Below are 26,378 nucleotides of genomic sequence, written 5' to 3'. Positions count from 1 at the left end.
GCCTGATTTGCCTCAAAAGCTTATTTTAATCTCTTATAGTTAGTCAATAAAAGGTGTCATTTTGCTTCATTCATAATGGCCGAAATCAGATGAACCATGTTGGACCTATTTTCCACATTTATTAACACCATATTATCAACCAAAAATTAAATTTAAAAAATGAATATTTTATTACAAAATAATTACAATTTTAAAACAAAGTCTCTATAGTAAAGCTTCACTTACCTGATCCTATGTGATTGGTGTGAATGGCCAGCCTACATAATGTGACTCCTAAACAGCACAGGAAATCTACTACATTTGATACAAAAGGCATGAAAACAACACAAAATATGCTCAAATTTTCAAAATCATAATTAAAAGTGCAAACAAAAATAAATAGCATATAAGTGCCAGATTAATAAAAGCTCAAAAAGCCCTGCTTTTTAATGGAGAATCAGAAGAACTAATGATCATGCAACATCTCTGGACCTCCTTTTTGGCATAAATGGAGCTCTCATTAACATGGTAACATAACTACCAAATATATATAAAACATAAGCCAAATAATAGATGGTAATTTTTAAAATGTATTAATTGCCACAGTAGAAACTAATTAATAAAGAATAAGAATGTCAGATTATTATACCCTTGAAAAAAAAAGTTATGTTGAGAAAGATAAGGCTTACAATATTATTAAAATTAACAATCATGTTTATTATTTTTTTGCAAATAACAAAGTAAACATTTTAGTATTAAACTTAACCACTGCAGTACAGAGCAAATACATCCAAATAAAGTAATTGTTTAAGAAGAGTTTCATGCTGAAATTTACATGACATTAAAGCATGCCACTGTTGATGTTGCTGAGTGAACGCATGCTGGCAGAGCGGAAACTTTTCCTCCTTACACTTCGCAGGTAATTTCTATAGAGAATAACACTGATCACACGGTCCTGGAACTGTTTGGACACGATATAATACAAGATAATGTCAAGACAAGTACTAAGATTCATTATGAAAGTTGTGAATGCTCCCCAGACACTGAACTTATCTGATTTATTTTCCAGCAAAAGGTAGACAAAACAGATATGGAAAGGAACAAAGCAAACAAGCAGCTGAATAATCAGAGTGATGATAATTTTAATGGACTTCTCCTTGACTTTTGGCTTCAGTTTTGAAGTCCGACCATGAATAAGGTTGTTGACAATGACAGAATAGCATATGATCATAATGAAAGTAGGTACAAGGAAAAAAAAAATCAGGCGAGTAAAGTCTGTGGCACCTGTCAGTTGTAAGTGGATGATGTCCCGTATTTTTAGGCATGTTGTATAGTTTGAGGCTGCATCTGGATCATTAGAGGACAAAAGTACTGGTGCTGTACTGGCCAGTGTCATAACCCAAATGCCAATGCATGCCATTACAGATTTACTTACATTTTTTAGCTCCTTGGAGTGCTTGGGCTGCACAATGGCCATGTACCGGTCAGTACTTATTAAAGCAAAAAGCCAGAGAGCAATGCAGGGATAAAAGATTGTTAGAGCAGCTGTTATCCGACAGAAAATGTTTCCAAAGGGCCAGTAATTCTTTGCATAGTAAACTATACGAAAAGGTAATAATAATATAAAAATAAGGTCCACCAGTGCCACATTCATCATATATACAGTTACAGAGTTTCTCCTTTTTGTTGTAAGACTGAAGACCCATAGTGCAGTGCTGTTCACTATAATGCCAACTATAAATATTATACTGTAGAAAACAAGTGCCAGTACTCTGTATTCCTCAGGCTGAGTCTCTTCATAGAGCCTGCTGAAAGAGGCATTATCCACCATTGTGAACATATTTTTCTTCAAGTCATGACCCTGTAATTAAAAGACAAATATGAAGTTCTTCTTACAAACTATAAATTAGATAGAATATGCCTGCAAGGTCTACATTACTGTTTTTTTCTATTGTGTCATTTTGCTCTGCAGTATTATCATTGTTAAAGAGGGTGGTTAGGGTTTTGAAATGTCTTTGTTTGTGGGTTTTACAGGCTTTTACATTTTAGGTATAGTCCATGTCAAACCCATCCATTCGTAATCCAGTCTCCTTAATCTAGTTCAGGATCACAGGAGCTGAAGACTGTCCCAGTAGCATTGGGGTATAGGAAAGGGATAGCCCTGGGCTTGGGCATTTGTCCACCTGAGGGCCTGATGCAAATATCTACAGGGAACTAATTTAGAGTTGTCAATCCAACTTACATAAATCATAAAGAATTAGGATTGCGGGTTAGTAAAAGAAAAAAAACTCATTTTGTTTTCATTCTCAGATAATGAGCTGGTCAACACAAAGGTATGAATTACATTTTAAGTACATTCATTTTAATACAGTACACTCAAAAACATTGATGTAGTTTTTTGTTCTCACTTATAAATAGAAATCAAATTTATTTATTTATATATTATAAGTATATATTTGTGCAGGAAGATGTTTGGGGATGCTTAATGATATTACATTTCAGATTAAGTACTTTGGAAGAACAATATATTAAAGAAAGAGACTCAAATATTTGTAGTAGGCTATACAAGTCAGCAGACAACAGCTATTAGACAGTAGCATCACTGGTTGTAATTAAAATCCTGGAGTTGATGCTGTTAGTTCCAGCAATATGGACAATGTGTTAAGTGTATGCTGTTTTCAGTGTATATGGCAGTTGGAGATGCTTCAATACTAGGAGCCCTTAGCTTGCAGCGTCTAGTGTAGTTAACCTCTGAGATCAAAAGTAATTGGTGGAATTCTTTAAAATTATTTTTTTACTTTTTAAAATTTACTATTTGTACCACATCAGACCTAATCAGGTCAGTGTGAATCATATTTTTCCTCCCCTGTTTTAAACATGCACTTGTTTTGATGGAAGTAACTGATGCATTGCACTGACAATATATTGCATGCATTAATGATCGTAGTAACCCAGCAGAGGATGGATTCATTTTCTATAACTGTTCCTACTTCTCTAGGTTTATCGGTAGCTGAAGGTATCAGGATTAGGCAGTCATGTGATTTTGTATCTCCTGGTTTGATGTACATATACCTACATCAACATCATATTAATAAAGTATGCAAAAGAAACATAACAATAGAATAATCACAGAATTTTGTCTTTGCATCCTACTAACCAAAAATGTACTGTTTTGAGCATTTGAAACATCCAAATGCTCCTCCGTTTCAAAGATGCTAGAGTACAGTGGGAAAAGGATCTCTCACTTAACTTCTCAGAAAAGGAGCGTAAGGTGACAATGCACAGAATTCACTTGAGCTCCATTTGCGCAAAGCATAGAATTATTCAACTCAAAATTGTATATCGAGCACATATATCTCGCTTAAAACTGTCCAAAATGTTTCCAGGGCAAAACCCAACCTGCGAATGCTGCAATCAAGTTCCAGCCTCACCATGCCACATGTTTTGGGCCTGCACCAAATTAACATCATTCTGAACCAAAATCTTTAAATGCCTTTCAGACAGCCTCGGAGTTGCAATCTCTCCTAACCCACTAACAGCTGTGTTTGGTGTACTTCATGATGGGCTTAAAGTGGAGAAGGACAAGCAAGCTGTAATTGCCTTTACTACACTACTGGCACGTAGACGTATCTTTCTCAATTGGAAGAATCCTAACTCTCCTATTCTGTCAGTGGGTAACTGATGTTATATACAATTTGAAACTGGAAAAAATCTAATTCGCACTTAGAGGATTTGTGCAGAACTTTTTTAAAACCTGACAGGATCTAATCAATAACATTTTAGAATAAGCATTTAAATTGGGGAAGCAGGTTCTCTCCCCTCTTTTACTCCATTTATCTTTATTAATTTATTAATTTATCTATTTGCTGCTTTTTTTTTTTTTTTTTAAAACTAGCTTAATGTTTTACTCTGCTGGCCTAGCTCTCTTTCTCAAGGGTGGTAGTTGATTTGTTTTGAACCTATTTCTGCAAAACTTGATTTATTTGCATGGAATGTTATTTGATTTTAATAAAATGAATAAAATAAAAAGAGAAACATCCAAATGCTTACAATTGTAGAAAAGTAAATCATTAAATTTCATGTTGGTTTTAATTGTTTATTTATAACACAACACTTGTGCCCTTTTCTTATTTTAAACCTTTTATGGCGCATGTCTAAAGTAAGAAAAGAAAGCTGATTGTCTTTGATTGCCAAGGGGTTTCATTATATCATTGCAAAATTCACTATTTATAATTTTTCATTTACATTTTTTGGATGCGTTATTTTGTCATTTATTCTGTTCTTTTGACAAATATTACAAAAGCGAACATTCTTAAGGAGATCTTTTTACCCCTTGACTTTTTTTAAACCTGACTTTTTACACTGCCAGGGTTGCTACATTCTGCACTTGGTTGCAGTGGGGCACAAGGCATGCTGTAAGTGGGATGGGTGATTTACATCTGTAATAATTTACTTTCTAAGATTTTGTGACTTATCTTGATTAGAAATACTATTCCCTTTTTATTAATTTTATATTGATATGTAAAAATATGTCTGGGTTTAAATCTACCATATACAGTAGATAATTAAGTTTCAGTGAATACATTTTACTTAATCTCCTTAGCCCCTTAACTCAGCTAGAACTAACAGAATTTAAAAGTACAGTTTCATGATGAATCAGCTTCAGACATGGATGAAAAGGTGTTAGAATAGAATTCACTGAGCATTGTGTGAGCTACAATCCTTAAAGTCACATTCTCATTTTATGAGTTACTACTTTTATTTTAAATTCCTCTGCTTAATATGTAAATATTTAGTGAAAATGTGTACAAAATATTATATATTGTTTTCTTAAGCTAATTCTTACATTTACAGCAAGTTCGTCAGCTTTTTTCTTTTGTTTATGCTTTAGAAGCATTTTTAATCCCGATTCCATTTTTTTTTAAATAAAAATAGCAATAAGTTTTATTTTAAATAAAGGCATTTAATATTTATACACAATACTCAGTGTTTTGTTATAGCCATCAATTTCTCATACTTTATTATCTTGGCAGACACAAGCACAAAATTCGCAACAAGACACAACTAAACACACAGTAACACTAGAGCAATATGTATTTTAACACAGCTTAAGAATTGTCTGATAGATCTAATACAGTGTATATAATTCCAAATGAATTTCCTTGTATACTTTCATAGGATATATATAATTGCCCAAGTCCAACAGTGCTGTAGTTTGCATCTCTTTAATCAAATGCTTCTCATATGCTGTGCAAGACTATAAGAACCTATATTCTGAAATAGTGGAGAATTATTCTTCTTTAGGAATATGTTTGGATAAGACATAGGTTTTGTATTTTAAAGCATCTGCAATTGTTCTGGTGAGGCCTATATTCTTTGATTTGTAAAAGATAATTATCTTAACCTCAGATTAAAAACAACCTTGGGTCTTTATATCTTTTCTAATAGTTAAACCACAGCGGTAATACTATTGTTCACTTACCTTTTGCTGTCTTCAGTTTGTTTTATTGCATACACTTTCTATAGTATTCCAAAGTCATTAGCTCGCTTGCTATAAAATAGCAAAGCTAGGGCACCTACTGTTTGCTATCTTCAGTTTTTAAACAATAAAACAAATATAATCTTTATCATTCTGAAGTTGTTAGTTCTGTTGGTACAAAAATAGCAAAGCCAGAGCAGCAGAAATGCATGTGCACAGACGAGTGATGTGATTGGGTCTCTGATTCATGTTTTCACAAGCTGTGGCTTCTGTGCAGCTTCTCAGTTTCCTCTTTGTAAAATGACATATGGAACAAAAGGGGCAAATGGTTTATAAAAAAAATAGACTAAAACACCGTTCAGCTTGCACAGTTTGCAGAACAGACTTTGAAGGTGATTTTCATGTACTGTATGTGGACTTGGTTTTACAGTGGGAAATTCCACTCCCACCACGTCTGGTTAGGTTTCTAAGGGGCCTGTAGGAATAAAGCTTTTAGAAATAGGAAGTGTGATGATTTTTTTTTTTTTTAAGTGTTGCTCAACAGTTTATAGAATTACATATTTAGAAATTAGAGACACAACTGTTTTAGTTAATCAAGATGTGCTTATTCAAGAAAGTCAATGGCTGACAAAGTCAAATGTTACTTATTTATTTAGAAATAAACTAGGCAACATTCTATGTTAATAATCATGAGACTTTTTTCATCTCTTCTGTTTATTAGTGCTTGTCATGATGGAGGGTTGAAGCTGAGCAAATTCGACCAGACTTCCTTTTTCGCCACCAACAGTCTTTACCCCTGGGGAATTTCTGAAAGGCGGCGCATCTGCCTGCTGTCCATACAAGTGCCCATATTACAAGTCATTTAGTCAGTGAATATATTATATAGTACCCTTAAAACAGCATGCACTTTTACATATTACAAGATGCTTTAAAAGGTTAAAGTGATTAAAATACATTACCAGATATGCAGAGTGAAGAGAGGTATGAAACACATTGAAAACCAAACTATTATATTGGTATTAGCACTAGATGCTCTAACAATTTCAACTGGCTGTTTCTAGCCTGGTATAGCAGGATCAGATTTACTGCCATGACATCCTAGGACTGTTGAGCTCCTTTACCTATCATAGAGAAAAACCTGCCAACATTAGAGCTTGTGATTAGTAATGAGAATGGGGACAGTAGATTGGATGGTGAATTGAGAGATTTCAATGGCGAATATTATGATTAATTACAACAAGAAAAAAGAAGAAATTAATAAACAAAACTAATGAAAATGCAAAATATGTAAATAGGAATAGCAATTAAACACTGCAATGACAAAACCTAAAGTAACAAAGCCAATACTAACTTTCTGTAGCATAATGCCTAAATGTCAATATGAGGATCTAAATCTAGTCTTTAAATATCAAAACTCAGCAATATAAAACCTAATGGAGCAAAAAATCACACTACCAAAAGACAAGCCAAACATAAAACCAGAAAGCTATCAAAACAGTAATATTTTTTTAAAATACTAAAGAACCCACTTAATGGGAAAAGGGGACCCAAAGGTAATGCAACTGAAAAGAACTGACTGGTTCATAAATCTCCCTCATGTGACTATGATATTAATTGCAGTAGTGCCTGATGGAAATAGACTAACCTAGCAACCTTTTAGGATCCCAACTAAATGGGCAATAATGAACAAAAATAGGTAAAAGGAGCAAGTGTAATGTCAAGGTGAGATTTATCAGAGAGACACAAACAAAAAGCATACCAAAAAAAGACATTAAGTAATCCTTCACCATAGACAAAATGTTAAAAAGCCAGTAAATAATGAGAAAGCTCCATATTTCCCTAAATTGACACAATGCTGGCCTTGATACCATCACTAAGGTGATGTAATGCATTGTCCCTGCCAGCTCTCACACCATAGCAAATTAAGCCAATGTCCTATTATGTGACTTACAATTGTGGGGTATAACAGATTTGTCTATGTCAGTTTAAACAACTGATAATCATTGCCCATGCCTACTTTTTTAACTCTTTGAGGGCTGAATTATTTTTCCAAAAACCTGTGGCTGATGTTGTTACCTGTTCGGCTTCACAGCAGGAGGGTGGCAGTAGTGGTCTCAGTGTGACAATCTGGTTTGTACCTCTTATCATAATGCGAATGCTGCTGTAGGGGACCGATCAGATGACACCAGTACCTCACTTTCAATATCCATCTCAATATCACTTGCATCAAACTCGGAGTCCGACAAGTAAGAGTCCTATTCAGCGAAATTACGTAAAACGTCCATGGAGTATTTTGCTTTGCACATTCTCTTTGGACTCTCGCCTGATGTCAGTGCCATTTTAGAGGTTGTTTGCTCTTCGCTCCTCCTGCACGTGTAGGGAAACGAGGTTAAATCAGCAAAGCCATGTAACTTTCCTTCTACCAAAGAGAGTCGAACTAAAATGTAAAGGCGAGTTTTGTCGCAGTTTACAGCTGATTACCATTCTGTACCCCTGAATTTTGACAAAAGTCCTGAAGGAGTTAACTGAGTGCTGACTTTCCAGGACAGCTGTATTTAGCTCTTTTTGTGACAAGCTGCACAACAGAGTAAGAACTTTGTAAAGAGTTAAAAAGGTATGACAAGTTGAGCAAACATCTCTGCCTTTTTTTTTCTTTTTTCCACTCAGTTTTAACTTTTAAAACACAATATATCAGAAAGATGAGTCTTTCTCAAACCTTCTTTAGCTCTTTAGAGCTGTGGCTTATTCACAGTCATTGTTAGAAAACCCCAGGTGATGCAAATTACAAAGTTGTATAAATTCTGTGACTCCCCAAAACTTTTTCCAGAAATCAACAGCCATGGGCTCCTCTAAGTAGCAGCCTAGCACTATGAAAAAAAATAATTGATGCTCACAAAACAGGAGAAAGCTAAAAGAAGATAGCAAAGCATTTTCAGTTAGCTGTTTCCTCAGTTCATAATGATAGTAAGAAATAACAGGAATGGTGGAGGTCAAGTTGAGGTCAGGAAGTCCAAGAAAACTTTCTGAAAGAACTGCTCATTGGATTGTTAGAATGACAAATAAAAACCCCTGTTTGACTGTGGAAGACCTTCAGAAAGATTTAGCAGACTCTGGAGTGGTGGTGCACTGCTCTGCTTTGCTGTGACACCTGAACAAATCTGACCTTCATGGTAGAGTCAGTACAAGAAAACCTTTGCTACATCCTAGCTTCAAAATTCATTTCCTGAAATTTGCAAATGAACATCTAAATAAGTCTGATGCATTTTTTAAACAAGTTCTGTGGACTGATGAAATCAAAATAGAATCTTTTGGACACAATGTGCAAAGGTATGTTTGGAGAAAAATGGGTGCTGAATTCCAGGAAAAGAACACCTCTCCAACTATTAGGCATGGGAGTGCATTGATCAAGCTCTGGGCTTGAGTTGCAGCCAGTGGCAAAGGGAACATGTCAGTTGGTAGAGGGAAGAATGGATTCAAATAAATACCAGCATATACAGAAATCAAACATCACACCATCTGTAAAAAAGTCGAAGTTTAAAAGAGGATAGGTCCTACAACAAGCCAATGATCCAAAACACACCACAAAACCTTAAACAGAATACCTAAAGAATATTTTTTATAGCCTGAAAAAAGCCTGGAAAGAATTCAAAAGAAACTCTTTCAAATGAAAATACGCAAGAACGAGCTTACAAAAAATAATCATGACAACAGGAACCCAAGAAAGAGGGTAAAAGGGTGGAGTCCGGGATCAAGGCCCAAGCAAGAACATGACAGTGATTTATCTTCCTCTTTACCCCAATTGCCTGTATTATCTTCAGAATACCTACAGCTCATCTACTACTGAAATAATTTGTTGGTCTGCCTCTTCAGTGCTAACTTTTGAGCAAGGTCCCAAGGTATTTTCAGTTGTTTATATAAACTGGTTACAGTAGTTATCCTTGCCCCTCTTGAGCTGTTTTACATTCTATTGCACTGAAGCACGGAACCTCCATGTATTTGAGTTTTTTTCCACTCATCAACACAAAGTACTCTAAAAAGTAAACAAAATTCAGAAATTTTTCTAAATTCATTAGAAATTCATCACTGTCTTGATTTGACACACGTTAATTACTTCTGAAATAACCAACTCTTTTCAAGTCACATAGCTGCTTGATAGGGGACCGCCTTTCTATAGTTGAGGTGTTTTATGCTTTTAGAATAAATACACGTGTTTGGGTGCTTCCCCAATTACTGCTTTTCTAAAATACAGATACAAACCAAACCAAAAAAAAAAGAAATATTATTGTAAAACAACACAAAGAATAAACAAAAAACTTCCTTAAGTTACAGAAAAGTCCCTAGCTAAAACATAATAGAAGGCAACTTTGGTCTCAGAAATATGTAACCTAGCTGTATTTTTCACAAGACGTTCCATGTTACATGGTCATATACCATTGAAAAGGCCATAAAACATGTAGATAAGAATTTCAAAACTTTTATCAACACATTAAGTATTGTTCTGTGGATAAAGGTTTGATATACTGTTCCATGACTGGTACAGAATCCACATTGTTTCTCTTGACTTCAAGTCCCAAATCTATACTAATAAAAGGCAAAGCCCTCACTCACTCACTCACTCACTCACTGACTCATCACTAATTCTCCAACTTCCCGTGTGGGTGGAAGGCTGAAATTTGGCAGGTTCATTCCTTACAGCTTCCTTACAAAAGTTGGGCAGGTTTTATATCGAAATTCTACGCGTAATGGTCATAACTGGAAGCAGTTTTTCTCCATTTACTGTAATGGAGATTAGCTTCAACGCCGTGGGGGCGGAGTTTCGTGTGACATCATCACGCCTCCCACGTAATCATGCAGTACATAGAAAACCAGGAAGACCTCAAAAGCGCTGAAGAAAACATGCATTATATAATTGAGAAGGCAGCGAAACAATAAGAAGCGAGCGAGTGACATATACAACCATATTCATGAGTTCTGCTACTTCGGAAACAAAGCACGATGTAAACCTACACTTTAAATTAAGTTCATAGACAGGCTGCCGCTGGCGTTTGTAATTTAGTGCCTGCCCATATAAGGCCGTCCGTCAGCGGCAATCCAATAGCAAACTGCCACGGGTAAATATTCACGGGTGAAGGACTGTGCTTATGGAGAGGAAGATGAGATGGTCAGGGTGGTGTTTGACACAAACTCAGCGAAACTGCGAGAGAAAGTTTTAAGTGCCAGGACTAAGGTAACATTAAATACAGCCATGGACATAGCACGAGATGGCACCAGCACAGCTGGGAACCTTCGATGCATGTACACCGAGTGGCTCACGTGAACTGACGCAGTGCACAGATAAAAGGCAACAGTTCCAAAGAGCTGAACAAAACCGAATTACACAATTGAAAAGGCAGCAAAAATATGAAGCGTCTCATACATACAAGCATATTCATAAATCCAACTACTGCGGAAACAAAGCACACGTTGGAAAAAGTCAATGTCCCGCTAAAGGAAGACAGTGTAAAAAACCCGTGCATGCAGTGTGTCAGGTCTCAGATAAAGAAGAAGACGAGCTGTTTATTGATGCAGTAAGAAACGAATCGATGAATGAAACCTGTCATCTTTACAACGATTGACAAACACGGAATGTAACTTGAACACAACACATCCTACAAATACGAACCTGATTGAAAGAAATAATGATAATCAAATCCTTGATGACAGCAACACTCAGTAACACTCACAAAACAAATACTGTATATTGACAGTCATGTTACGTTATTTTTAAAATGTTCCCTTTTCTTTTCTAGCTTTTTAACACACTACTTCTCGCTGATACGCGGGTATATATATATGTATATATATATATACCCGATCTACATACTCGAATAATGGATACTTTATTCGCCATCAATGATTGTTTTGGTAAAGCCATACTCAGTGTATTCATTAGATGAACGGTAAAAAGTAAGGGCAAGGGAGGATGACTTATTGAGGCATGCAGGCTGTAGTGCGTCAACTCTATCTGAATTGCGATCACATTTGAAAAAATATATCTTTTCAAGTTCTATTTAGTCCATATGTGTCAAACTCAAGGGCAGGGCCACATCCGCCCGGCGTAATTATATCCGCCCGAGATCATTTTATATACTGTATTATTGTTATTAAAGCCCGGTATATGAAGCGCTGGTAACACAATAAACTACAGATCCCATAATGCAGCGCTTCAGCTGCCTTGCCGAACAGTTACCGCGTTAATCAAGTCTACCTTAAGATGCTGCAAGTTATTGCGAAGCTAGCTCACACGATGCTGAAGAGAAAAGTTGATTCTGAAAATAGAGCCTTTAAAACCGATGGGAGGCTGAGTATATGTTTACTGAACCCGTGTGTCTCATTTGTGGAGCTAATGTGGCTGTAATTACAGAATTTAATCTAAGACGGCACTATAAAACAAAACATCAGGGTAACCTGAAAGACCTGAATGCAATGCAGAAGATACAGAAAGCAGAAGAATTAAATAAGAATCTGACACTTCAGCGGACGTTTTACCCGTGCACAATCACAAAGTGATTTCAATTGAGCTGCTTTTATGGGAGACACAACCACTTGCCCCACTTTCCCTATTACCAAGTAATGTTAAACCAAGTCGTCACTACGGTGTTCCCAAATCGCACTTTGCTGATAAACTGAGCGCACTGAGTTTGCACGGCGCTTTGGTGACTTTGAAGAACAAAAAGTCCGTCTACATGCGGCTCGAACCTTGTGCATGTTTGGTAGCACATATCTGTGTGAGAAGCTCTTCTCAGTGATAAAGACTAACAAAACAGCACACAGGAGTCGCCTCACTGATGAGCACCTGCAATCCATCCTGAGAATCTCCACAACACAGAACCTCACACCAAACAGAAACGAACCTGTGCCAAAAAGATGCCAGGCGTCCAGCTCTAAAATGACATATGAGCAAAGACAACTGAATGATTTGATTTGTTATTGCTGAAAGGAACACATTTTATTTATATTTCTAGGTTTTGTTATGCAGCATGTTCATATTTGAATTTGTATAATTTTGACAGGATATATTTTTATGGAGAGCAAAATCTTTTGGGATATTTAAAATCTAAGTTTATTTTTTATAAAATATAAAATTACATAAGAGTAAAGAAATTTGAATGTTTGTTCTTTTAATGTTTACTTTATTTCTAACTTGTATAATTTAGACAGGATATATTTTTATGGAGAGCAAAATATTATAAGTTGTTTAAGGTTTGAGTTGATTTATTCAGGAATAATATTCCTGTCTGTTTTACCATTCCTACCAAAGATATTTCTGTCGACTAAATAAAAATTCCTTCTATTTAAAATTTAAATAGAACTTGAACAAATACGATAGTTCATAATATCCACGCAGACTTGCACGTAAGAGCGGGTGTCATCCGTTTTAACAAACAGCGTATTGCACTGATACGAAATAGCTGTGTGTGTATATATGTAGATATGTATATATATGTTTATATATGTGTGTGTGTATGTATATATATATATATATATATGTATTTGTGTGTATATATGTGTGTGTATGTATGTGTGTATGTATATGTATGTGTATATGTATAGATATGTATATATATGTTTGTGTGTGTGTGTAAATATATATATATATATATATATATATATATATATATATATATATGACAACAACACTCATCACTCACAACAGTGACAAAACAATACCATTGAAAATCATGTTACGTTATTTTCAAAATGTTTCCTTTTCTTTTTCATTGCTTCTTTAACACACTACTTCTCCGCTGCGAAGCGCGGGTATTTTGCTAGTATTTAAATATAGGCTATATGATATTAGATAGATAGATAGATTAGACAATTATAAACAAAAGACCTGTGTGTGTGTGTGGAGCAGTCCGCTGTGCTCACACTCAACCACACCATTAGATGGCACGGTGTGCAATTTGAAATTTTTTCACCACTTGCATGCACCTCAGTTCTCACTAGGAAAGACATGTGTGTGTGTATGGAGCAGGCCACTCTGCTCACATTCAACCACAGCCATGGGCGTTGGTGTGAATTCTATGGAAATGTAGAAGCTTATACAAGTGTAACTAGCACTTGGTGAGATGGCATATGCATGTACTTTTAAATTATTTTGCTTGCATTCACCTCACTTTTCAGTCAACCTAAGCAGACAAACTCAGCTTTATGGTACAATGCATGTTGTACATTCACATAATGAGCTACCATATGTTTGCCCGAGGCAGGTTCCAGCCTGTCCCGCTCAATTTGTGCCACAGCTGTACTCGACTACATGTCTGTCTCGGACAATATATGACCTGTCTGAGCACACCTAGCTGATGCCTCTGCAAGTTCACCACAATACAATAAATCTGCTAGGGAGTCTTTGGGTTGTTTTTTTGTCCCAAAGACCACATGCAGCTAGTATATCGTATTTCATAATCTCCATTTTAATTGGCTTGTTTAAAATGCATACCATTTCTCACAGCATCGAAATCAATGAAAACTATTAATTTGATTTGTGTCTATTTCAATGTTTAAATCATCAGGGGCCTCATGCATAATGCCGTGCAAAGAATTCACACTATGACATGGTGTACGGACAAAAGCAGAAATGTGTGTGCATACAAAAGAATCCAGATGCATAAATCTGTGCGAACGGCAACTTCCACGTTCTTCCACTATATAAATCCTGGTCAGCGTGAAAAGTAACACACGTGCACGCGCCTGTTGTCCTGCCCCGTCTTCTCCCAGAATTACGCATATCAATATAAATAGCCCTTAAGCTAAGCATTCTGTGAAAAGGCAATGGGAAAAGCACGGGGGGAAATAGAAGAATTTCAGCAAATACCAAGTGGAGGCAAGGAAAAACATAAACAGTGGTATAAACAACAAAAGGAAGTTGATTCTCCGACACTCTGTGTCACTCAAACTCGAAAGCTCAAGTTCATAAAGTCGCACAGTGCCCAAAATAAAAAAGAAGTTGTCTGAATAATTAAAATACTGACATGTATACTTGATATAATTTTCATGATGATAGGAGTTAAAGCATGTTATTAAACATGGGAACACGGTGACGCAGTGATTGTTCATGCTCTGTAATAGTCGTTAAGCCATCTTTAAGCTTAGAACGCCGATTCTTCAAAACTTTTAAGGAACATTGAAATATCTTCGTAGTACATGTTTAATTATTCCATCCATCTGTCCTTCCCTTGTCACGACAGCCCCAGCAAGAATACAGCGCGAGGCAGGAACAATCCATGAACGGAACGCCAGCTCCTCGCTAGCACTGCTGCACCGTGTCCTCACATGTTTAATTATTAACAATATACTGTAGATTATTTAAATGAAGTTAAAGTTTTATATGTATAATATATTAAACATATTTTGCGGCATTTCATCTTAAAAATGATATCGTCATCATATGTAAATACGCGCTTTATAAAGTGGCTGTGATTGAGTGTGTTTATAGTTCTTGGGATGAAACTGTTTCTGAACTGCGAGGAAAGGCTCTGTAGCGTTTGCCGTATGAGAGCAGTTCAATAGACAGAATGGCTGAGTCAGCGTGTGCTAGATGCTGTATACCGATAATTCTCTTTCCAGTCGGCTGCTCTAGAGCTGTGATTCCCCACTCAGATACAGTGATATAAATTCACCAAGTGGTGCAATGAGAGTAATATGGAAAAAGATGATTCGCTGTGGCAACCCCTAACGGGAGCAGCTGAAAGAAGAAGAAAAAGAAAAAGTTGCAGTGAGAGTAACAACACTAAAGCAGCTATGGTATTTAGAATAGTTTGACCATTCTGTGTACCATTATATTGTTACAGGTTAATTACAAACAGATGCATTAAACTAATAAACAGTATGCGGTTAATTTCAGTGTATTTTTAAAGCTGCGTCAGGGATGTGGATCTAAAAATGAAAGGGAAACCACACTGGAACAGTAGCACTGCTTTGACACTAGGTGCTGCCAGTTTACAAAACCGAGCGGAGAATTTGCGTATGCCAGGGTTGGAGCTACCGTGAAAATGTGCGTGGCTTTATGCCAAGTTTAGGTTTTACACATTGCGATTTGAATGTGGAAATATTCGTACGCAACATTTTTGTGCGTATGCACCGTTTATACATGAGGCCCCAGGACTTTTGTATAATGTAACACATTTTTAGACCCTTAATGTTCTAGTAACTAACATGGTCTCATAAATTATGCAGTGTTGTCTTTTCCCTTCAATACAAAATATTCCTTAAAATGATCTGGTGAACCACAATGATAATAAAAGCTCCAGAATTTGTCATCAGTACCTTTTATGTGAGTGTGCTCCAATTACTTATATTCACTAGGTGTTCTGTTAACAGATTTATTAGTTTGTCTGTTTGCTTAATTGCCTTTTACTTTCCTTCCTTATATCTTTATTCCTTGCTTACTGCCAGTTTTATTATGGCTAAGTCATGACCAGCCAACTCATCCCCTTCTTCTAGTAAACTATTGCTTTTACAGAGTAGAATAATGGTTAAGATTTTAGACTTCAAACCCTGAGAGTGTGGGTTCAGATCTTGCTACTGACACACTGTGTGACCATCAGCAAGTCACTACACCTGCCTGTACTCCAACTCAAAAAACAAAAAAAAAGAGAGAAATGTAACCAAGTGTATCTCTCAAATGTTGTAAGTCCCTTGGATGAATGTTTCAGCCAGATAATAAGTAATGCTAATTCTAATAATATATTCCAATGTGAATTAGTTGCTAGAGTTTTAAAACTTAACTTGAAATTAACAGCTGACTCCATTTTTTTAAATACAATGTATATGACTATTATTTTTTTCACATTCCTCAAATACAGTCAGAAAAAACATCTAAACCAGTGCAGATGTTCTCACCAAAAAGACATAAGATATGTCTTTTTTCACTGTGAACCATAATTCTATTGACAATATTGATAAACTGGATGGATGATATACACTGTTTTTTGAGTTATAAGAAATAAAGGAGCTTTGCTTGGAATTCAAAGAGTTCTTTATAACAGTTTGGATTTCCAGAATCTCTATGAAGAAGGAATTTGAAGATCCGGACAGTCAATAACATAGCAGATTTCTTTTCATAAAATGCCTACAATTTTTGAAATTTATTCTGTCATGTGTTGGATGATTTCAAGATTAGCTGATGTGATCCTCAACTGAATAAACTGATACAGAAAATGTATAGATAGGTGAATAACCCTTTTTCTTTTACTGGCTAGAAGTATTTTCATGTTTAGATGAAATGCAGCTTTCAAATAGGTTAGATGATGAGTCACGTTAAACAAAATGTTTCATTTGGAAGGAAATATGCTTAAGTGCCCCTTGTTCTTTGGTAATGTCAGTAATGTGCTAAAGCATACTTTGACAGAATATGAGATAAACATTGTGTCAACACATGAAGTAACTTAGAAATGAATAGTGACTTATATGTTAAATCCACTTTTAAGCAGAATGTGATAAAACCTTAAGGGTGCTGGCTGACGTTAATAGTAATGTAACTGCTGCAATGGTAAAGAGTTTCTCATTGACTGTGAGGCTGAGCTTCTTCTTCTACTGGCTCACTGAGCTCATAAAGAACTTAGCTTAAGATGTAACTCCAGGCCTAAGTGAGATGATAGTCAAGGATATTTCTGTATGATTTTCAGCAATGAATATGTTACAGTAAAATCCAGAGAAGTTATTGTCAATAACCATGTTTGACAGATATTCAATGAGGTCAGCAATTTATAGGAATGAGGAACCTTTACTTTTATAAAAAATTGTAAAATTTCCTTACAGAGTTAGCTAATAGTGATGTGAAACTGACTATACCCATCCTGTATACAGTGTGCTCTTGTTTTTTTTCAGGTTTTACACTTTACAAATTGCTTATCTATTGATCCAAGTTGTATACACAGACTGAGAAAAGTTTTTCATAAAAACCTAGGAAGGATTTATTTTTCATTTGCTTTGGTTGCTGCACTTTGGCTCTAATTACTATTAGGTTAGTATTTGTAATGTACTAGCCACATTACCTGTTGAAGAGAGGTAACAGAATACATTTAAAATGATTTGAAATCTCTTGTCTTCAGCATCTTTCCTTGGTGTCCTTGTGTGTATGAATCTCTCTTGACTGGTGCTACCCCTCTGAAGTGCATTCATAGAAAGCCTTCTTCTCAGACTCTGTCATTTCAAGACACCTTTCTTCCCTTTTGTCCACTTTTAAACTGTAAGTCTTTAAAAGCAACTCTCATAGAGTGTTTCCTGTGTTTACTCCTCCTCGTGATTCTCACACTCGCACTTCATCTTTCAATCATGTTACCAAAGTCAAACTGACCAGTCAGATTGTTCTGAGGGACCAGACGCACACAGACCTTAGTTTTTTTATTATACAGTACATTTGAAGTCTTATCCAAGTACTAGAATACATTACCATATTTAGTATATAATTGGCTGTTCCTAGGTTATAATAAATTTGTTATGAGAGGTAAAGGAAACAGCAGTTTAGAGGTAAACTTGTTATGCTCACCAGTTGTAGAGAAATAGTGCATGTTGATTAGCATAAGGATGTTGGAATTTCATTCTACTCTGTATATGTGACAGTGGTGATCCTATAAACCTCTGATATTTCCTCTTTAAACTTGTATGGTATTTTGAATAATGAAATTCAATTTTAAAGCTTTATTTCTTGATAATTGTTTTTCTCTTTTTTTTGTTTGTTTTTTGAGAAAGTACATACATCATAGGATAGTGCAGTGGTAATGCTTCTGCTTCGCAGCACAGAGACCAGGGTTCACATTCAGGGTCCTCACTTTGTGGAATTTGTATCTTCTCACTGTGTCTGTGTGCATTTCCTGCAGGTGCTCTGGTTTCCTTCTATTGTCCAAAGACATGTAAGTTGGGTGAATTGGCGACTAAATTGACTCTAGTGTGTGAGAATGTGGGTGTGTTCACCCTGCAACGGACTGGTGCCTTGTCCCTGGTCCAGAGTGTGTTCCTGCCTTGCACCCTATTCTTGCTGGGATAGGCTATAACCTCCCCCTTGTGAACTGGTCTGGATTAAACAGGTTAGGAAATGGTATGATGTATAGTACAGTATGTCATTGGCTGAGCATGAGTTATTAAAACAAAAAATAAAAAGTATACAACCATTGTCAAACTTGCTTAATCCATTTTAGGGTCATAGGATATAAGAGCCAACCCTGGCAGCCCTGAATGCTTGTTTGAACAATGCCAAAATATATGCATATTAATTTAAATTAATCATAAATGCTAATTTTGATTTTATGTGATGAAAACTTCAACTTTAAAAATGAATAAGCTTGGTTCTTAAATTGAAAGCATTTATGTTGTAAGTTACTTTTATTGTAATTAAAGCATTACGCACATCTGAATCTGTTCCTTGGAGAGTCGCAGTCAGGGCAGCTGATGGAACGGTCCTTACGGATGACACTGCAGTTGTGACCCGCTGGGCTGGCTACTTTGAGTAGTTGTTCAAAGCTGATCCTCATGCTAGGACATTGGATATCTCTGGGTCCACGGTTCTTGAGGCTGATCCTCCAATTAGCTGTGAACCACCCAATTCTCACTGAGATTGCACAGGTGGTGAACCAGCTTTGGTGTCGTGGGAGGCTGCAGGGATCTGTGGTATCCAGGGTGAACTTCTCCAGGCTGGTGATAAGGCTGTTGTCCTGGTATTGCAAGCAATCTTTGCTTCCATTTGGGAGACTGGCATCATCCCAACTGACTGGAAAACATGACTTGTCATCCCTATCTGGAAAAGGAAGGGTGATTGCTTGGATTGCAGCAACTACAGGGGGATAACACTGCTCTCAGTGCCGGGTAAGGTCCTTGCTAGGGTCGTCCTCAGTAGGATCCGTGATCACTTGCTCACCTAGCAGCGACCGGAACAGTCTGGTTTTACGGCTAAGAAGTCTACCATCGACGACATCCTGGCACTGACGGTTCTCATAGTGCGCAAACGCGAATATTGGCAAAGTTTCTTTGCAGCCTTTGTCGATTTTCGCAAAGTTTTCGACTCAGTTGATCGAGCTGCCCTGTGGGACATCCTTAGGGTTCGCGGGATCCCCTCGAGGTTGCTGGATATCATGGTGGCCTGTACACTGGTACTGTGAGTGCTGTGCAGTGTGGAGGCAGGACCTCTGCGTTTTTCCCAGTTGATTCTGGGGTTCGTCAGGGGTGTGTTCTTGCTCCTACTCTGTTCAATGCTTGTATGGACTGGGTGTTGGGCAAGGTCATGGGGTCCAGCGGCTGTGGGGCATCTGTTGGTGAAGAAAGATTCACGGATCTTGACTTTGCCGACGATGCTGTGATGTTTGCAGAGTCAATGGAGGCTCTGATTGGGGCGATTGAGTGAGGAGTCTGAGCATCTGGGCTTGCGAGTGTCCTGGATAAAAACCAAGATCCAGGCCTTTAATGACCTCTTGGGCACAGCCATGAGCAATGTGTCTGTTTGCGGAGAGAGTGTTGACCTTGTTGAGAGGTTTACTTACCTTGGCAGTGACATTCATGTCTCTGGTGACTCTTCCTGTGAAGTCAGTAGACGGATTAGGAGAGCATGGGGGGTCATGAGGTCGCTGGACAGGGGTGTGTGGCGCTCCTGATATCTATGCAAAAGGACGAAGGTCAAAGTCTTTAGAGTCCTGGTGCTTCCTGTCTTGTTATATGGTTGCGAGACATGGACGCTATCCAGTGACCTGAGACGAAGACTGGACTCCTTTGGTACTGCGTCTCTCCAGAAAATCCTTGGATACCGTTGGTTTGATTTCCTGTCGAATGAGCGGTTGCTTATGGAGTCCAAAATGAGGCACATTACCTGTATTGTGAGGGAGCATCAGTTACGCCATGGCCATGGCCATGTGGCGCATTTCCCTGAGGGTGATCCGGCTCGTAAGATCCTCATTATTGGGGACCCGAGTGGCTGGACCAGGCCAAGGGGTTGCCCCTGGCTGCGGCAGATGGAGGGTCATTTCCGAAAGGTAGGACTGGACTGCGTGTCTACCTGACGGATTGCCAACCGAGATCCCGAGTAGTTTTGCTGTGCAGTGGGTGTGGCAACATACTGTACCAGTGCATGCTCCCCAACTTGACTTGACTTGAAAGTAAACATTAGCACTGTATTGACAGAACATGTCAACCGCATATACAGTGCATCCTGAAAGTATTCACAGCGCATCACTTTTTCCACATTTTGTTATGTTACAGCCTTATTCCAAAATGAATTAAATCCATTTTTTTCCTCAGAATTCTACACACAACACCCCATAATGACAACGTGAAAAATGTGTACTTGAGATTTTTGCAAACTTATCAAAAATAAAAAAATTTAGAAAGCACATGTACATAAGTATTCACAGCCTTTGCCATGAAGCTCAAACTTCAGCTCAGGTGCATCCTGTTTCCCCTGATCATCCTTGAGATGTTTTTGCAGCTTAATTGGAGTCCACCTGTGGTAAATTCAGTTGATTGGACATAATTTGAAAAGGCACACAGCTGTCTATATAAGGTCCCACAGTTGACAGTTCATGTCAGAGCACAAACCAAGCATGAAGTCAAAGGAATTGTCTGTAGACCTCCGAGACAGGATTGTCTCAAGGTACAAATCTGGAGAAGGTTACAGAAACATTTCTGCTGCTTTGAAGGTCCCAATGAGCACAGTGGCCTCCATCATCCATAAGTGGAAGAAGTTCAAATCCACCAGGACTCTTCCTAGAGCTGGCCAGCCATCTAAACTGAGCGATCAGGGGAGAAGGGCCTTAGTCAGGGAGGTGACCAAGAACCCGATGGTCACTCTGTCAGATCTCCAGAGGTCCTCTGTGAATAGAGGAGAACCTTCCAGAAGGACAACCATCTCTGCTGCAATCCACCAATCAGGCCTGTATGGTAGAGTGGCCAGACGGAAACCACTCCTTAGTAAAAGGCACATGGCAGCCTGCCTGGAGTTTGCCAAAAGGCACCTGAAGGACTCTCAGACCATGAGAAACAAAATTATCTGGTCTGATGAGACAAAGATTGAACTCTTTGGTGTGAATGCCAGGTGTCACGTTTGGAGGAAACCAGGCACCGCTCATCACCAGGCCAATACCACCCCTACAGTGAAGACTGGTGGTGGCAGTATCATGCTCTGGGGATGTTTTTCAGCAGCAGGAACTGGGAGACTAGTCAGGATAAAGGGAAAGATGACTGCAGCAATGTACAGAGACATCCTGGATGAAAACCTGCTCCAGACTGCTCTTGACCTCAGACTGGGGTGACGGTTCATCTTTCAGCAGGACAACGACCCTAAGCACACAGCCAAGGTATCAAAGGAGTGGCTTCAGGACAACTCTGTGAATGTCCTTGAGTGGCCCAGCCAGAGCCCAGATTTAAATCAGATTAAACATCTCTGGAGAGATCTTAAAATGGCTGTGCACCAACGCTTCCCATCCAACCTGATGGAGCTTGAGAGGTGCTGCAAAGAGGAATGGGTGAAACTGGCCAAGGATAGGTGTGCCAAGCTTGTGGCATCATATTAAAAAAAAAAACTTGAGGCTGTAATTGCTGCCAAAGGTGCATCGACAAAGTATTGAGCAAAGGCTGTTAATACTTATGTACATGTGATTTCTCAATTTTTTTATTTTTAATAAATTTGCAAAAACCTCAAGTAAACTTTTTTCATGTTGTCATAATGGGGTGTTGTGTGTAGAATTCTGAGTTAAAAATGAATTTAATGCATCTTGGAATAAGAACAAAATGTGGAAAAAGTGATGCGCTATACTTTCCGGATGCACTGTAGGCCATACTGGAACTGGGATTTAAATCATGACACTCAAGCTGAGAGGCTGGTGGAAAAGGTAAAAGAAATAGCAGAAAGTAAAAATAAGGACCAAATGTGTCTTTATACAACCTCTGATGCAAAGTTCTTGTTTTTTTGTGATAAAATTTGTATATATTTTTTAATTTTTGATCAGTATAAATTACACAGTCAAAAAGTTTAAAATAACAAAAGTAATACTACTGTGGTAAAATCCCATTATAAATACTAAATATGTCATCCCCCAACCCAAACATAAAATCCAAGCCATAAAATATTATGTACAGTACAAAAACATATCTTCTTCCTACCTTAACCTGCTCTCTGAGGTTTCAGCTAAAGAGAACTAAGACCAAGAAAGAGACAGAGAACAAAGGAAAAATTCTTAAAAAGGGGAAAAAGAGACTAATAGAATAACAATTAGGATATATAGGATTTGAGTAATTTAGATTGAATAATTTTAAAAGAACCATTATTAACTCTAGCAGTAGATGTTTCTAAAAGTGTCAAATTAAAAAATGAAACAAGTCAATGTTAAACAGTCATCGTTTCTGGGGATTTCCATCTAGAAGCAACAATAATTTTAGCAGCTACAGTACACAGTTAAGAAGACTCTCTTTTGATAATAATTAAAAAAAATAATTGTAAGCAAGGAGAAAGACTGAAGAAAAATAGGGTAATTTTACAAGTGTTTACCGAAAGGTCAAAATACCCAGAAGCACCCAGTTCATATGAAGAAAAGTACTAAGAACATCTAGTGAATAGAAATTACACAGAGAATCAGATACCAAGCCCATTTTGTGTCACCTTGTAGGAGTAAGGAATTTTCATTGAATAATGTGCAGCTGTGAAAACTTACAGTTTGGGTTTTTGGAAGACAAGTAGTCATTCTTAAACAAAGTGTACACGCATATTCCTCTTTAATAATGAGAAAGGTCTTTAGCCCAAACAGAAATAACAGATCAAGAGTTCCCAAACTTTTTTCGGCCACAGACCCCTTTACCAAAAACTTTTAAAATTGTCAACCCCCTAGTCATTTAATTACTCAAATTAATAAATTTCTACAGTACTTGATATTAAATATTTCACTAGATATCAAACTTTTCATTTTAATCACTTGTAAATAATGATTGAAAAAGATAAAAGGACTACGGAATATGGCATTATCTTGTGCAACATTTAATATTGAAACCTGCACTAACGAAAATTAAAGCAAAAAAATACGAGCAGAGTTTTTTTACATTTTTGACATTTATGAAATAAATATGTAAATTCAAAATAAGTACAAATAGTCTGCATTTCTTTTTTGGTTCAGTCGTATTGTTATCTGAAGAAATAAAAACTTTTATTAACAAACAATTTCAACAACCCCTGTAATAAAAAAAAACCCAATAAAGTATGTACAGGCAGTCCCCGGGTTACGTACGACATAGGGTTTGTAGGTTTGCACTTAAGTTGAATTTGTATGTAAGTCGGAACAGGTGCATTATTTTAATAAATGCTATTGTTGACCGACTATAACCAAGTGCTCTTCCAATGAATAATGGAGTTTCACCTCTTTCTGATCTTTTTATTATTTGTACTTTATTTTCAATGGTCATGGTTTTTCTCTTCTTTACTATATCACCAGCACTTGCATCAGAATTGTGTTTCAAAGACATTCTTGAAAGGTGAAGACAAAAGGTTAAGATGAGCTCTTCTTTACAGCACTATACAGGTACATGCTATCACAGCAGAAAGGCACCAGTCGTCAACATGTCTGATGTATAGGGGAGCTATATATACACTATAAAATCACCTGAAAAATCTCGGACCATCGAGAAGTGTGCGAACTGACGACACGAAGAATCGTCTTTATGCCAAACTGGAATCATCCCTGCATAAATCAAAGTCATCCAGACGATCTGGACCTGCATAATTAGATGTGGACCACCCTGTACTGACAAGAGACAACTTCATGCTTTGTGCGTAAGAGTACAAGCAGGCTTGCTATTGAGAATGAATGGGGGCAGCAAGGGGCAATTCATCACCAGCCCATCTCACAGTCACCTCCACTACAGTATGCTGCCTGCAGCGTCCACTACACTACCGCCCCCATTCAACATGCAGCCATCCGAGGCACGCTACAATGCTACCCCTCGTTGCCCCGTTCACCTTCAGTGGCCTCCTTTAAACCACAACCGGGTCACCGCTTGCAGCATTACCAGCTGCCCACCGAGAATGAACGGGCAGTCGTGTGTGATGGGCAGGCAGTGAAACCGCTCGAGGGAAGCTACACTGCGCGAGCAACAAAATCGCCCCCCTCCAGCCTCCATCCAGCCAACGCTTGCAGCATCCCCATGCCGAAGATGATGGAGTGGCAGTTACTGAGGCGCATGTGTCGCAGCTGCGGCCTCATTTGTATGTCGTAGGTTGGATGCCCGTAACCTGGGGACTACCTGTATTTACTTGAAACAGAAGATTTTTGTTCAAACTCGAATAAATAAACTGTGTCCTCTGATTTTCTTTTTCATAGCACTGCTCCTCAATAAATAATTATATTCAAAGTTCAAATCACAAATAAGTACTTGTCACATCAAACAAACCAATTTATAATGTTTTATGAAAGCATGACCATACAAGACTGACAGATTCTGCTAATATCGAATATCCGTCGTCTCGTCCCACCGCGAGCAAGTGTTGACATTTAACGGTTTTTCATTTCCGCACTTGCTTTGATATGTTTGATACGACAATGCACAGTGATGTTTGTGTTACATGTATTTTCATGCATTCTTACGTGTGACTCTTTTAATGACACTTTTTTCCATTTTCGTTCGCAAATTTGGTATATAATGTGTTTTTATTAAAAAAGTGTCATTTTTAATTATTTTACTTCTTAATTAGATATTTTGAAGTAACAAACAAATAGCAGTAGTAAGGGGGTCTATTTTTGCTGTTGTCGACACCCAAATTTTTTTATTGAAACTATCGACCCCTAGAAAGTTCAAATCGACCCCAGGGAGTCGATATCGACCACTTTGGGAACTCTTGATTTAGATTGTAAAAAGTAAATAGTAAAGGAGTTCTTGTGAGGTCAGACAGCACCTCTCTACAAGTTCTTCACTGAACTTCTCTAAGACTATGCAAATCTAAATAGGTGTGTCATATCTTAGGACTACTTGCCTGTATTCTTTGATGATTTAATATTTTAGTGATTATACTGGCAGTAACAATGCATCCACAGCACCTTTATAACTCTTGACGGCCATTGTCCATGGGTACTCACAGATGGTGTCTGATTTCAGTTTGCAGCCTCACAGTGCGCTCTGCAACTTTATTTAAGACAAGACGATCATAATCTAGAATACCAGCAACATCTACACATTACAGTATAACCTTATTTTATTATTTTCACTAGGTATAAAAACACAAGGTACAACAGAAAATGAACCAAACAGTGGGGAAGTGGGGCACAAGATGATAGTCACATGTATGTTGGCACCATCAAGTATAACTTATTTTTGAAATCTACTAAAGGTTTGTAAGTGTGATTGCTTTTAGTCTGACAGCATTTATTGTGGTCAGTACTTATGCTGACCTTAAGAAGAGATGCAAATACAAACATAGTTCTTTCTTTGTTGCATTTAATGTCTTCCATATGTCTATTATATCTAATTATTGGCTTCTTAAGAGTGTCATATAGAAGGAATTCCTGAGATTGAAGTTGAAAAACTGCAGAAACTTCAAAAACAAAGGAAAACATTTGCTATTAACTTTCTGCTTCATGTCATCAAAACAAAGGAAATAGCTGTTTGTTTTCTATAAAGACCAAAGTGCCTTCATTGTATGTCCAGTCACTGTTCAAGGCGTAGATGTGGAGGTGGTGCAATGCTACAAGTACTTGGGGGTCATATCAATGTCGGGCTGGATTGGTCTCATTAAATAGAAGAACTATAATAGAATGAGCAAAGCAAACTCTTTTTTTTCTTAGGAGACTGAACAGCTTTAATGTGTGTTTCTGACATCCTTTACATATTTTAAAACTTGGATAGCCATTGTGATTTTCTATTCTGTTGAGTTGAGCTGGTAACATCACTTCAAGATAGGTTTATTGAATCAACA

General features: G+C 37.4%; 2 protein-coding genes across 2 annotated transcripts in view; one reads left to right on the top strand and one right to left on the bottom strand.

Annotated features, from left to right (window-relative positions):
* The window catches only part of ubac2 (UBA domain containing 2), a 311,947-nt gene that overhangs the window by 46,696 nt on the left and 238,873 nt on the right, over positions 1-26,378 (top strand). The gene's annotated exons all lie outside the window — the stretch shown is intronic.
* gpr18 (G protein-coupled receptor 18) lies at positions 704-5,801 on the bottom strand. Its single transcript, XM_039744819.1, has 2 exons — positions 5,462-5,801; positions 704-1,840 (listed from the first exon to the last, which is right to left on the bottom strand). The coding sequence occupies exon 2, from the start codon at positions 1,817-1,819 to the stop codon at positions 821-823; it is 999 nt and encodes a 332-aa protein (XP_039600753.1). The 5' UTR covers positions 1,820-1,840; positions 5,462-5,801; the 3' UTR covers positions 704-820.

Source organism: Polypterus senegalus, chromosome 2 (genome assembly GCF_016835505.1).
Source record: "Polypterus senegalus isolate Bchr_013 chromosome 2, ASM1683550v1, whole genome shotgun sequence".
NCBI classification, from domain to species: domain Eukaryota; kingdom Metazoa; phylum Chordata; class Cladistia; order Polypteriformes; family Polypteridae; genus Polypterus; species Polypterus senegalus.
This window is presented reverse-complemented; position numbering and strand designations above follow the sequence as displayed.